General features: G+C 41.2%; 1 protein-coding gene across 1 annotated transcript in view; it reads left to right on the top strand.

Annotated features, from left to right (window-relative positions):
• Positions 1 to 12834, top strand: part of LOC138268264 (ATP-binding cassette sub-family C member 12-like) — a 1444059-nt gene that overhangs the window by 1244519 nt on the left and 186706 nt on the right. Inside the window, exon 27 of the mRNA XM_069217748.1 lies at positions 2798 to 2957. Within this exon, the coding sequence (XP_069073849.1) occupies positions 2798 to 2957 (160 nt within the window). The remainder of the gene's footprint in view (positions 1 to 2797; positions 2958 to 12834) is intronic.

Below are 12834 nucleotides of genomic sequence, written 5' to 3'. Positions count from 1 at the left end.
ACCTATGTTGGACAGCCTGTTATCTGAAAAAATATAAAAAAATGTAAATAAAAATACAATCTACGCTCCTAGGTTAAGCATGTTTTAATAAACACGTTTAAACTTGTTAAACGCACATATACTGTTTGCCTGCTTCCTTAATTCTACAGAATTTTTGTACAGACTGAGGCCCTCATTACGAGTCTGGCGGTCCTAGGACCACCAGACTCGTGGTGGCGGTCGGACCAACTCCAATGTGGAAGTCCCACAGCCACATTATGATCATGGCGAAAGCAGCACTTCCATGGGGATTACGACACCTATTACGACTCCTATGTCTGCTAGCTCTTGCATGACAGTTCCACTGCCATCCAGAGGCTGGCGGAGACAGGGTGCCGGGGGCCCCATGTGCAGCCCCGTCACGCTTTTCACTGCCTGAATTACAGGCAGTGAAAAGCGCAATGGTGCCAACGCACCGCAACATTGCCACCGGCTCAAATACAAGCTGGCGTTAATGTTGTGGGTAGAAACTCTGTTTCCGCCTGCTGACCCAGCGGGAAACTCATAATAGGGCCAGTGAGCGGAAGACCGAACTGGCGGTCTTCCGACCTAATGAGTCCGCCACCCACCAAACTTATAATGAGGCCCTGAATGTTTTAGGAAAAAATGTGGGATTCGGTTAAAATGCGTTACTTTACGTTCTGTCCTTAGTTGTAAACATTTTGCCGTACATGATATCCCTTTCCACACTCATCCAAATGGAATAAGTGTAATTCTTTCCAACATCTATCTCACGGTTTACACCTGAACTATTTGGATGTAAATAAGATGCACAGCTATGAGTGTCAGAGACACTGCATGTTGTTGGCCAGTCCTCTAAAATACCACCTTTTATAATCATTTTAAGTTTATGTATGCATGCATTGGTACATGTTTCGGAATAAACGTCCAAGTGTGGGAAGTGGAAAATCCCTGGTAACAAGAGAATAGGTAGAAAGACAGTGTTTAGTAGAATAGATTAAAAATATACCTGCACAGAGAGAAGATTGTAAAATGATCTCAAATGCATAAAATGACATATTCCTCCTTTTGCAAACATGGTTTTCCAAACCCGCGATCTGCCATCTTTAAAGATATAGGGCTTTATTCAGAGCTGCACAGGGAAACTGCATCTCTAGTCCTCAGTAAAGCCCACACCATCCCATCTTGCTACTATCATTACTGGAGGTAATTGTCCTTAATTATTGCGGTGAGTCATGACTGAAGGATGGAGGAACAGTGACATACCCCAGCATGGTGGTACAAGCTTTGCCTCCGCTCCCATGTTCTTGTTTTTAGTTAGCTCTGGTGGTCTTGAAGGGCCTCCTGGATAGAATGGCAGCTTGCAAAACCCTAAGGCCGTGGGCCATGGGGAATCCTTCAGAATTCCTTTGCAATATCTAGGAGTGGTGACTATTCCTCAGGGTGTGCTGGACCCAAGGACTCTTGTAATCACAAATATGACCTTTTCTGCCATGCACATGCATATCCTGATGATGAAGTACTGGCATTGGATGTGGTTTCCCAAAATACTTTTAGATAGGGGTTCACTCACACTCCATAGAAAATACCCAGTGGAATTACGATTGTGTATTGATGGGATAATGAGAAAGGTATTGCGCTATTTTAGGTTTAGGGAATTCCTGGGGATTATATAGCCTACTGTACAAACATGGCAAACTGGGGAGGTAATCCCAGGTGAAAGGCTGATTCTATCCCAAAGTCCTACCTATTGAGGGACCTAATCATATGTGTGATGATCAGTGAGTGTTGTGCCCTAATTCTGAAGATTAGCTGGATTTAGGTTTGTTATTCAAACTATATTACACAGATTATGAGCATAAGAAGATATTTGATGTGCAAATTAAAAATGTAATATATTTTAATAAGATCTCACAGAATTTGTATGACAATTGGTAGAGTTTTAAACTCTATTATGTGAAGTTCAATCTGATGTTTTCAATATTGAGATAATATGAAAATTACTGGAGTAGTTAACTCCTGACCCTTGTGTGATATGAGAATTTCTCTCATTAACTTATTCTTTTTGAGTCGCCAAAATTAAACACTTCCACAACAAGGGATTTACGTTATAGAAAGGTTTTGGTTCACGTGGACAGGCTGGTTGCTAAATTTTCATTACACACAGCACAACGTTTGTCTTATGTGTTCAAGGTATCCCCCCTACATGGAACACGTCAGATGCACAAAGCCTTTGCATTACATTAATGTTCGCTTGTACCCACAGTTAGTATATGTGGATTACCTAGGAGGTCCTACAATACTTCATTTTTATTTTTTGGACACATTAGTAACATGGCTTGACATGACACCTAGAGCATATTTGGGTTGGGATGTACCAATGATTGTAAAAGATTTCATTAAATTTGAGACTTCTTTCAGCTGTGGAGATGGTGGAAGGTCAAACATTGATCGATAGCCAGAGATGGCAACTTCTTTCCTACATGACTTTGATTCTCACATTCTTCCTAAATATTAAAAGAACTGTCATTTCTCCAATGTCCTTCCATTACATAGTGTTACAACTTTACCATGTTTTTCTATTATGAGTTTTCTTTACATATTACCATGTTTTCTCATGTAGAATATACAAGTTATTTTGTGCATTCTCTCATTCTCCCGTGCAAGGAATACTTCAAAGTTAAAATGTAAGCCTTATTAATAAAGTAATGTTTAGTACTTTGTGATTTATTTATGCTCACAGTTTTAAGCTATATTTGTTGTGTTCATCTCCTCCCTACAATACTCCCCCCCCCAGGAAAGTCATCACTTGGAGTTTCACTATTTCGTCTTGTGGAACCTATCTCTGGCACCATCTTTATTGATGATATTGATATCTGCACCCTGAATTTAGAAGATATTCGATCAAGGCTGTCTATTATTCCTCAGGACCCTGTCTTATTTGTGGGGACAGTGAGGTATGTTTTGAATGCTTAATCAATGTTTTTGTTTGTACACGCAACATGATGAAAATATTTTTTAAATTATATTAAGAATTTATATTGGGTGTCTTGACTTCAGGTTTTGTTTCCAACCAACACATTAGTTTTAATGATGAGAGATGAGGAGTGTAGCAAAGTTGTGTTGTGCAATAACAAAGAAATATGGGAAATGTCACAAATTTAACAATGTTTGATGAGACTTTTGCACTGTACCCTTCTACTTTAAAATAAGTATCTTTGTGTGAATCAAATGAGTTATAGTAAGTCAGTGAACTGTGGAATGAGTACTTTGCAAAACCAATCTCACATTCTACTGCACCACACCTTTGTGTACAAAAGTTCTTTGTAAGGCAGAGACTTCTGGATAAATACATTCACAAAGAGTACGTGGTTTGTAATTCTGATGCAAACATATAAAAAGCCTAATTCACACTTAGTAGGTAATTTTTAGGTCTCCAAAAGCGCATATGCTGCATGCATGCATATGTTCACCTTGTTGTTGCATGGAAAACCGGCCATTGCCTGCGATTCACTGGTGTCATTTTCATTTTTGTTTGCTGCTTTTAATTGGCCTGTTCAATGGTGGCTTCACTTCCTCCTCTTTTGCTTGGAGCATGGACCAAGTACTGATTACTTCAGCTTATTGCTGTCCTTCTGCTGACCACGCTGTGATGGAGGCACTACTAATTGCTTTCTCTATGTGATAGGATTTATTGTCAAATGTCATATTGTTTTTCTTTTTCACGCATGGGGTAAATAAATGATTTGCTCAGAATCACAGGTGTGTTGTGCCGAGACCTAAACAAGCATGAGTAAAGCCAGTAGGTCTTGCCTTTGAGACTATTGCCACTGCCATTGCCTTTTGGTATGCTGTGCAGACTTTGACATTGATTTGTAGCCATGCTGTATGACAGCATGGCTGCTGTGCAGCATGAATAGGAATAACAATAAAAAAGGGATATGATGCTTCCAGCGCTAATGTACTTTTTACAAAACATAGGCTCATTATCCCCTGCTGCATCATCATCACACTACAAAGCATGAGTGCTGCTGTACAGCATCACTACATTACATTGCCAAAACCAGTAGCTTTCATAGGCAAGACCTATTGGCTTTGCCAATGCTTGTTGGATAAGTAAGCTTAGAACATGTGCTGTAACATACACCCATTGAACTTACTAGAAGTAATAGTCACACACTGAAATTAGTTTTATTGTTGATCATTTTATCCTCCTAGTTACATTCCTGTCTCTTTTCTGTTTTTGCTTTTTTTTCTGTTTGTGTTATTTTTTTTTTCTTTTTGAAAACATCACAAAGGACTAATCGGATTTAAGAGGGAGAGAAAGTGCACCTCATTTGTCTTACCACCAAATAACTAGCAGAATTCAGGAAATGATAGAAGTTGAGGAAGAAGCGTGGTAACAGTTTTTCGTTCATTAGGGAAGGCCTTGTTGAGCAAAAGTTATTGACAGGAAACAGGCCAGCTACAAATAATCTAGTATCCACTTCCTGCAGTCTCAGCCCCTGGAGATGAAATTGCTGACATTGCCACCTGCCCGGAGAGGCGTATGGCAGAAAGCAATGGTTGGTCATGTAAATTCCAACACACCTTAAATGCAAAATAGCAGACAGCACAACAACAAATAACATACGTCGTTTCAATGACCAGGACTGTTGCTAATAAAGGTCAGTAAGAGCGCGGAGCTAGAATGCTAAAATAACAAGAACATTAGGCTAGTATATATATATATAAATAACCTAGAGTCGTTTGCCACTAGGTAGTAGTAGTTAGGACCTAGTTTCTATACAAAAAATATGTTTTTTGCTTGCCTAAATCTTTGGCACCACATGACAAATCTTCATGAAGTTTACTAAAATAATGCGAGAGTCACGTGAGCATTTGTCCGGAAAGTTTCAAAGTGATCTGCAAGCGGGGGCTGAGATAAAGGGGGTGAAATTTAGAGCCTAACCAATGTAAATTCCCATAGGAAAAATTGAACAGCAATAGAGCAAAAACCACTGGATAGAAATACACCAAATTTGGCAGAAAGGTAGCTCTTGGTCCAGAGGGAGGCCTTTTTGTTATTTGGTGTAAATCTGTGATGATATCAAAGATGTCAGGTGGGATAATTAGCAGTTCATGGCAAGTTATAGTTACCTTAGGGCACGAGTTATAGTTACTTGAGATAACTCTAACTAAAACTGGTGAATTTCTTTGGTTTTGTATGTTTAAAATGTGAGCCTAACTATAACATCCCTGTAACCTTTGTTTTTTTAGTTAATTTCTATGGTTTTTAAACATAAACCTATTTTCATTACTATACGTTAATCCACTTCCCGCTGAGCACAGCCTTTAGCTGTGCACAGCAGAGGTTGCCTTCAAGTTCTAACCTGCAGCCAGGTCCTGTAGCCAACTCCCCTGACCACCCAACCCCATGCTGCGCATGGCCCTTTGGCCATGGGAAGTGAAAGTTGCCCACAGGCTATCTCTCTCTGGGTGTGAGAATAGGTGTGAGATGGTGTATCTGGGGGTGAGAATAGCTGTGAGAGTGTCTGGGTGTGAGAGTGTATGTCAGTGTTTTAGTGGGTGTGTCAGCGTGTGTGTGGGTCTGTGAGTGGGTTCATGAGGATTTCTTTGGGTCTCTGAGTGGGTGTGTGAGAGTCTGAGTGGGTCTGTAAGTGGGTGCCTGAGGGTCTCAGTGGGGCTGTGAGTGGGTGCACAAGGGTCTGAGTGGGTCTCTGAGTGGGTGCATTAATTATATTGTATTGTAATCATATTTATATAATGCTTACTACCCCTGACGAGGTGTTGAAGCGCTTTTCGGTGAGTAGCGCTCTTTTTGGTGAGTAGCACGCTACTCTGGAACCCAACAAGAATTAGTGATGGATTAGTATCGGGAAATAATGAGTACAGTTTTAGTAGTATTATGAGTTAGTTTGAGCTGCAGATATGAGAGTTTGTTAGTTAGATTGACTGGAGTAATGGAGGGGTGGAGGAGGAAATCCAGAAGTGTTAATTGGGAGTATATCCTTAATTTACAAAGGCTTGGGATGAGTAAAGGGGGATGGAGGAGTGAAGAGTATGTGGAAGGGTTAGGGAGAGGATAGTAGCAGGGTGAGATAAATGCAGGAGAATTTAGTAGGGTTGTGTGGGAGGTTTAGTGAGTTAGATGTGGAAGCTGAGGGAAGAGCTTAGGCAGAGTTATTTAGGAGATGAAAGTAGTAGAAAGGATTTGGGATGATTCAGAGTGAGAATGGAGGATAGTTTGATAGAGACATGACATATGATGATGGGTAGATAAGTGTGATAAGATGAGAGCAGGAATTCATAGATATCTAGTATAACAACCCACCCAGGAGCCATGCAATGCCCCACGAACATGCCAAGCACAGAAACAACATATACACATGCATACATACATATATATACATACACACACACATGAATACACACGCACATACAATACATAATTAGAACCATGGGTAAAATATACTTAGTCAAACAGGTTTAAAGAGTGTGTGTGTATTTTATTGTTATGACATAGTAGCGATACATATTTTCTAAAGAAACTATACATAACTAGAAAAATACACAATCTGAAAAAATTATTTATCAACATAGGCATATGTAATTCATGGTTGTTTGAATATGGTGGTTATGAAGGAAAGAGCCAACTCTTGAGTAGTTTTCTGAAGACAAGAAAGTTATCTGTGGCTCTTATAGTTGGGGGTAATGAATTCCATAGTTTGGCTGCTTGAACGGAGAAGGATGTACCACCTATAGTCTTTTTCTTGTATGGTGGTGTTCTAAGGCAGGGTGCCAATCTTGAGCGGAGGTTTCTTTGTTGGATGTATTAGGTTATTTTGTTTCTGATAAAAAGCGGTCCTGTTCCATGTATAGCTTTGTGGGTGATACAAAGCAGCTTGAAAGTGCATCTTCTGGCAACGGGTAACCAGTGTAGTGCTCTCAAGGCAGGGGAGATGTGGGCTTGGGGCTTTACATGTAATAGTAGCCTGGCTGCGGAATTCTGGATACGTTGTAGTTTCTTCATAACAGATAGAGATGATTCATGGTAGAGGCCATTGGCATAATCCAGTTTGGATAGTACAAGTGAGATAGTAGCTTGCACCTTGTGTGGAAATCCGAGGTGGAGGAAGATGCGTTGTAAAGTCTTCAAGGTGATGAAGCTTGTTTGTGCTAATTTGTCCACTTGGGCATTCATAGTTAACTTGGAATCCATGGTGATTCCTAGGTTTTTAACTTCCTTGGATAATTGAGGAGGTGGTCCGAGATTGTCAGGCCAGACGCACAGAGGGTCATACATTTTCCAGTTACCACATATGAGTATTTCTGTTTTGGAGGTATTTAGTTTGAGATGGCTCCAGGTCATCCACTGATCAACGGCTCTGAGGCAACTGAAGATTTGGGAGTTTTCAATGTTTTTGGGGCATTCTGATTTAAATAGTATTTGTTGTAGCATGTGAGATGGAAATCATTGATCAGTTTTGGTAAAGATATCATGTAGATGTTGAAAAGCAAAGGTGAGATGATTGACCCTTGGGGGACCCCTGCTTTTGTGAGGTAGGGTTCAGACGAGAAGGGGGGCGAGTGGATGATATTCAATCTTTTTTGAAGATAGGATAGTAATCCAGTCGGCTTTGTGGAGTCTTCGAATTAGGGTGTCATGGTCAACCGTATCAAAGGCAGCTGAGAGGTCCAAGAGAAGTAGTGCAGCAACTCCATTTTGGTCGACTGTGTTTTTAAGATCATCCCAGATTGCTATGAGTGTCGATTCAGTGCTTCTTCCTGGGCGGAATCCAGTTTGGAAGTCTGAAAGTATAGAATTGTCTTCAATGAATTGTGACATCTGGGCTAATGCTGCTCGTTCTATCAATTTGCCCAGGAAAGGTCCATTTGCGATTGGTCTGTAGTTGTTGGGGTCTTGCGGGTCTAGGTTTGTTTTCTTTAATAAAGGTCGTATGTATGCCTTTTTCAGGTCTACAGGAAAAGTTCCTGAAGTTAAAGAGTTGTTGATGATTCTTCTTACAGGTGTGGCAGCAGAAGAAGATAGAAGAATGTTCTTGAATATTTGTGGTGGGCAAGGGTCAGAAGGGCAACCAGAAGGTCTGCTTGCTTTAACCAAATCCATAAATTCACCTTGGGATATTTGTTTGAAGGACTGTGGAGGTTAGGTTGGTTTATTCTTAGAGCCTATTTTAGAAAAGGGGTTGGTGCTGATGTTTTTCTTCTGTTTTAAATAGGAGTCCAATGTGTCTGCCTTGGTTGTGTAGTGAGTTGCCAATTTGTTTGTGAAATCTTGAGTAGTGTGGTGACTTCCTTCCATGCATGTAGGTTTTCGAAATTCATTGAGAATTTAATAAAATTCCTTTATTGTAGATAGAGCTTTTGAATTCTGTCTGAGTAGTACCTTTTTTAGCTTTTTTGATAGATGATTTGTATATCCTGTTAAGTTTGTGTAGCTGCAGTTTGTCTTGACTGTTGTTTGTTTTGAGCCAGGTCTGCTGCAACTTTCTGATTTATTGCTTTATCTTTTTAAGTTCTGTGTTTCTCCAAGGTGTTGGTTTTCTTTTTTCGTGTTTAGTTTTTCTGAGTGGTATTAGGATTTCAAAAGCTTCCTGTATCCACTCATAACGTTTTGGCACATAATTAATTGTATCTAGATCTGTGTTGGCTGTTAGTTGTGTTTCTAAGTCATCCAAATTGAGTTTGCTCCATGGTCGATAGGTGTATGTATGTAAGTAGTTGTGGGGTGTGTTGATTTGTGGAATTGTATGTCGGAAAGTTACCAATGGTGGTCTGACCAAGTGATTGGCGTGATGCTATGAATAATAACTAGTTCAGGCTTAGCAAAAATGACATCTAGGATATGACCAGCGATGTGTGTGGGATTGTGTACAATCTGATGTAGGTTCAATGCGAATAGGTCAGTGGTGATAGCTTTTGGATGGGGCATATTGGGTTTGTCAAACCAAATGTTTAGATCCCCAAGAATGCATAGGTTGGAGTATAGTGTAAAAGGTTTGAGACTGTGTCTAGAAAAGCATCTGGGAATGTGGAGTTGTTAGGTGGAGGTCTGTAAAGGAGGAGAAAGTTACAGGAGGAAGTTGGAGTATGGTGGCATCTAGTAAGGAGGGCTTCACAACCTTGTTTGGAGATGTTGTCTGTTTTACTGAGGTTCAATGCCTGTTTGAATATAATAGCTAGTCCACCTCCTCTCTTGCCTATACGGTTTTGTGTGATGGTATGATAGCCTGGAGGAACAGCTTCATGCAACACTGGGGCCATGTCATCTCCCAACCAGGATTCAGTTATGAATAGTAAGTCAGATTAAGTGTCTGTGTGAGCAGGTCGTAGATGTGGTGCTAGTTTTTTGAGAGTGATCGAGCATTTATGAGATGGTAGTTTAGAAAAGGTGTGTTAGTGGTAGTGTTGTTTTGTTTAGGAGAAGGGTAAGCAGTATAATGTGAGCTTGAAGCAGGAGTGTTGCTAGTTGTGATAACTGTTTGAGGCTCACAATAGTCTTGCTTTTCAATATAGTGTTCCTCTTCTAGCAGGTTAAGGAGGCATTTTGTTGGGTCTGTGTGTGTGGGTGGTGGACTTGGTGGCTGAGAGAGCCATGAGGAGTGTACTGTTTTTTGTAGGGTAGTTTTATTATGTAATAGACAAGGGGATGCAAGGTTGCTATGCGTGGCATGTTTTTTATTTTGTTTGCATTTGTTTAGTGTGGATGGAGTATGGGTTAGGGGTGGTGGAGGAGCATGTGGATCATGATGTAAGGCTCTAAATTGTGCAATAGAGGAGAGGCAAGTGAATGAAAGTTGCTGGGTTGGGGTGCTTGTGGTAGGTGTTTGTGAAGAGTGAGAAAGTAGGGGTGGAGATAGGATGGAGTTTGTATTCTTTGTGTAGTACTGAGGGTGGGAGTGGGTATGATGATAAGTGTAATGTAAGTTTGTGTTGCTTTGATGTGCTGATGTTTGTGGTTGGTATTGATTTTGTGGAAAAGTGAGAGGGGATGTTGGTGTAGTTTTTGTTGAGGGATTTGTATGTGAGTTAGTGCTGGTGAGTGGAATTTGAGTGTTAGATGGAGTGTTGATGTGTTTTGGAGATGAATGTACAGGCTGTGTAAGAGGTGATGGATGTGTGTCAGGGGAGTTAGTATTTGTTGTGATGACTGGAAGAGGTAATATGTGTGGTGGAATGAAATGTGGGGATTGTATAGTTGTGTGTGATTGGTGAGGAGAGGGGAGGAGTGTTTGTAGATGGTGTGTTTGAAGGCAGGGTTTGGGCATTGTTATGATGACAGATGGTCTGTGTGGAGCAAACAGCGGATAGTGTTGTTGGTTAGTATGAGCAGAGAGTGTGTATCTGGAAGGCTGTTGTTGGTTAGTATGAGCAGAGAGTGTGTATCTGGAAGGCTGAGACTGAGAGAAATGTATACTATAGTTTTGTGTTGTGTAAATGATGGCAGGTTGTGTTAGTGGGAGTGGACAGAGTAGTGTTTGCTGTGAGAACGAAGGTGTTTGACTGTAGTAGTTGTGGGGGATATGTGTATATGTGTTTTATAAAGGGTATTGTATTGGGTGATGGGGCAATACAATCTGTCTGTGGTCAGTTTGTGATGCATGAGTTGGATACCTTTGTAGAATATGTGTTTGCATGTTGAAGGATGTGTAGGGGCTGAAACCATTCTTGGTCCCCTGAGAAATGTCTGAGTGGGTATGTGAGTGGGGACGTATGAGTCTGAGTGAGTGTGTGAGTGGGAGAAAGAGATTGAAAAAGAAAAATTGAGAGAGAGAAAGAGAGAGGGAGAAAGATCGTGTGTTTTAAGCTGTGATAAATCATACAATTAGAATGAGAAATTTCTGGACAAATTGAAAAGAAAAATGTACTTGCCTAGGGACTGTAAATCAAATGCTACTAGTGGGCTTGCAGCACTGATTGTGCCACCTACATAAGTAGCCCTGTTAACATGGCTCAGACCTCCCACTGCAGTGTTTGTGTGTGCTGTTTTAAACTGCCAATTCGACCTGGCAAGTGTATCCACTTGCCAGGCCCAAACCTTCCCTTTTTATACATATAAGCCACCCCTAAAGTAGGCCTTGGTAGTCCCATAGGCAAGGTGCAGTGTATGTTAAAGGTAGGACATGTAGTTATGTGTTTTAAATGTCCTAACAGTGGAATACTGCCAAATTTGTTTTCACTATTGCAAGGCCTATCTATTGCGTAGGTTAACATGGGGGTTGCCTTTAAATAACTTTTAAGGCAGTTTCCCTTTGAGAGCAGATAGAGACAGAGGTTGGGGTCTCTGAACTCTCAATTTAAAAGTACATCTTTTTATAAAGTTATTTTTTAAATTGACAGTTTGAAAATGCCACTTTTAGAAAATGGGAATTTTCTTGCTTTAACCATTCTGTGATTCTGTCTGCTTGTGTATTCCTTGTCTTGGTCACACTGACAGTTGGGCTGTTAGTGAATCTCCAATAGACAGTTACACAAAGGGAGCTGGGGTTTAGCCTGCATATCCTGATAGGCCATCTGGGCTAGAGTGGAGGGAGGATTGGTCACTTACTCCTGAAACAACTGTGCCTACCCTCACAAAATGCAGTCTCCAACCTACTGGTGTGAGTCTGGAGCCAGGCCTGGGCAAGGCAGGACCTTGTGAACAGAGACTTTCCTTTGAAGTTCGCCTACTTCAAAGGCAGGAAGGGGTATAAGTAGTGGACCCAAAACCCCAGATTTATAAATCACTTCTGGATTCAAGAGGAACAGAAGAGCTGAAGGAGGAGTACTGCCCCTTTGCCTGTAACTGTGCTTTGCTGGGTTGGCCTGCAGTTGCTGCTTCTGCCTGAAAGAGGACAAAGACTGGACTTTGTGGTACATTACTGCTTGTGAAGTGTGTCCAAGAACGTGGACTGAGCTTTACTCCTGTTTTGAAGTCTCAGGGCCATCAACGACTTTCTCTGCCAGCACCTGGACGCTCTACTGAGACTCCTGCCCTGCCAAGTGGTACCCACTCCAGTCTCTGGGCCCCTGAAAGGTAAAGCAGGTGGAACAAAGACTGAAATCCATGCACAGGAACTGTACGGGGAAGATTAAGACGTACCCCCTGCATTGCTGCAGAAAAATCAACGCATCACCTGCATCGTGGCTAGGAAATTGACGCATTACCTGCATCGCAGCTGGAGAAACGACACAACACCCGCTTGATGCTGCTGAAAATGACGCAAACCCCACGCAGCGCATTTTTTCTATCACCGTGCAGCCAGATTTCTCATGCACCATCACTGGGCATGAAAATCAACGTGGATCCTAGGTGCCCCACCCGGAAATTGATGCATCGTTCTCTTGTGGGAGAGGAAAACAACGCATACTACCCGACCGGATAAGAAATGACGCAAGGCCTCACTTGCGAGTAAGGAATTGGCACATCGCTGATTTTTTACGCAAACCAGGTACTTTGTTTCCATTGTTTTCCATGGAGTAAGACTCCATTATTTTAAAATTCTTAAGTTTACTTGTGTATGTTGGATTTTTGTCATTTTAGTCTTGTTTGATTTAGATAACTATTGCCTTTTTTTCTATACTGGTGTGATGTCTATTTTGTGGTGTTTGTACTGTATTACTGTGTGTGTTGGTGCAAATACTTTACAAATTGCTTTTGAGATAACCCTGACTGCTTGTGCCAAGCTACCAAGGGGATGAGCAGGGGTTGTCTTACTAGTGTAACTCCCTTACCCTGACCAGAGTGAGTACAAACTGACTGCCAACCAGAGACCCCATTTCTAACATTAACCATTAGACCAGAATTGACTCCTTCCCCTACTGTTTCCA

The sequence above is a fragment of the Pleurodeles waltl genome, chromosome 12 (genome assembly GCF_031143425.1).
Source record: "Pleurodeles waltl isolate 20211129_DDA chromosome 12, aPleWal1.hap1.20221129, whole genome shotgun sequence".
Classification (NCBI taxonomy): Eukaryota; Metazoa; Chordata; class Amphibia; order Caudata; family Salamandridae; genus Pleurodeles; species Pleurodeles waltl.
This window is presented reverse-complemented; position numbering and strand designations above follow the sequence as displayed.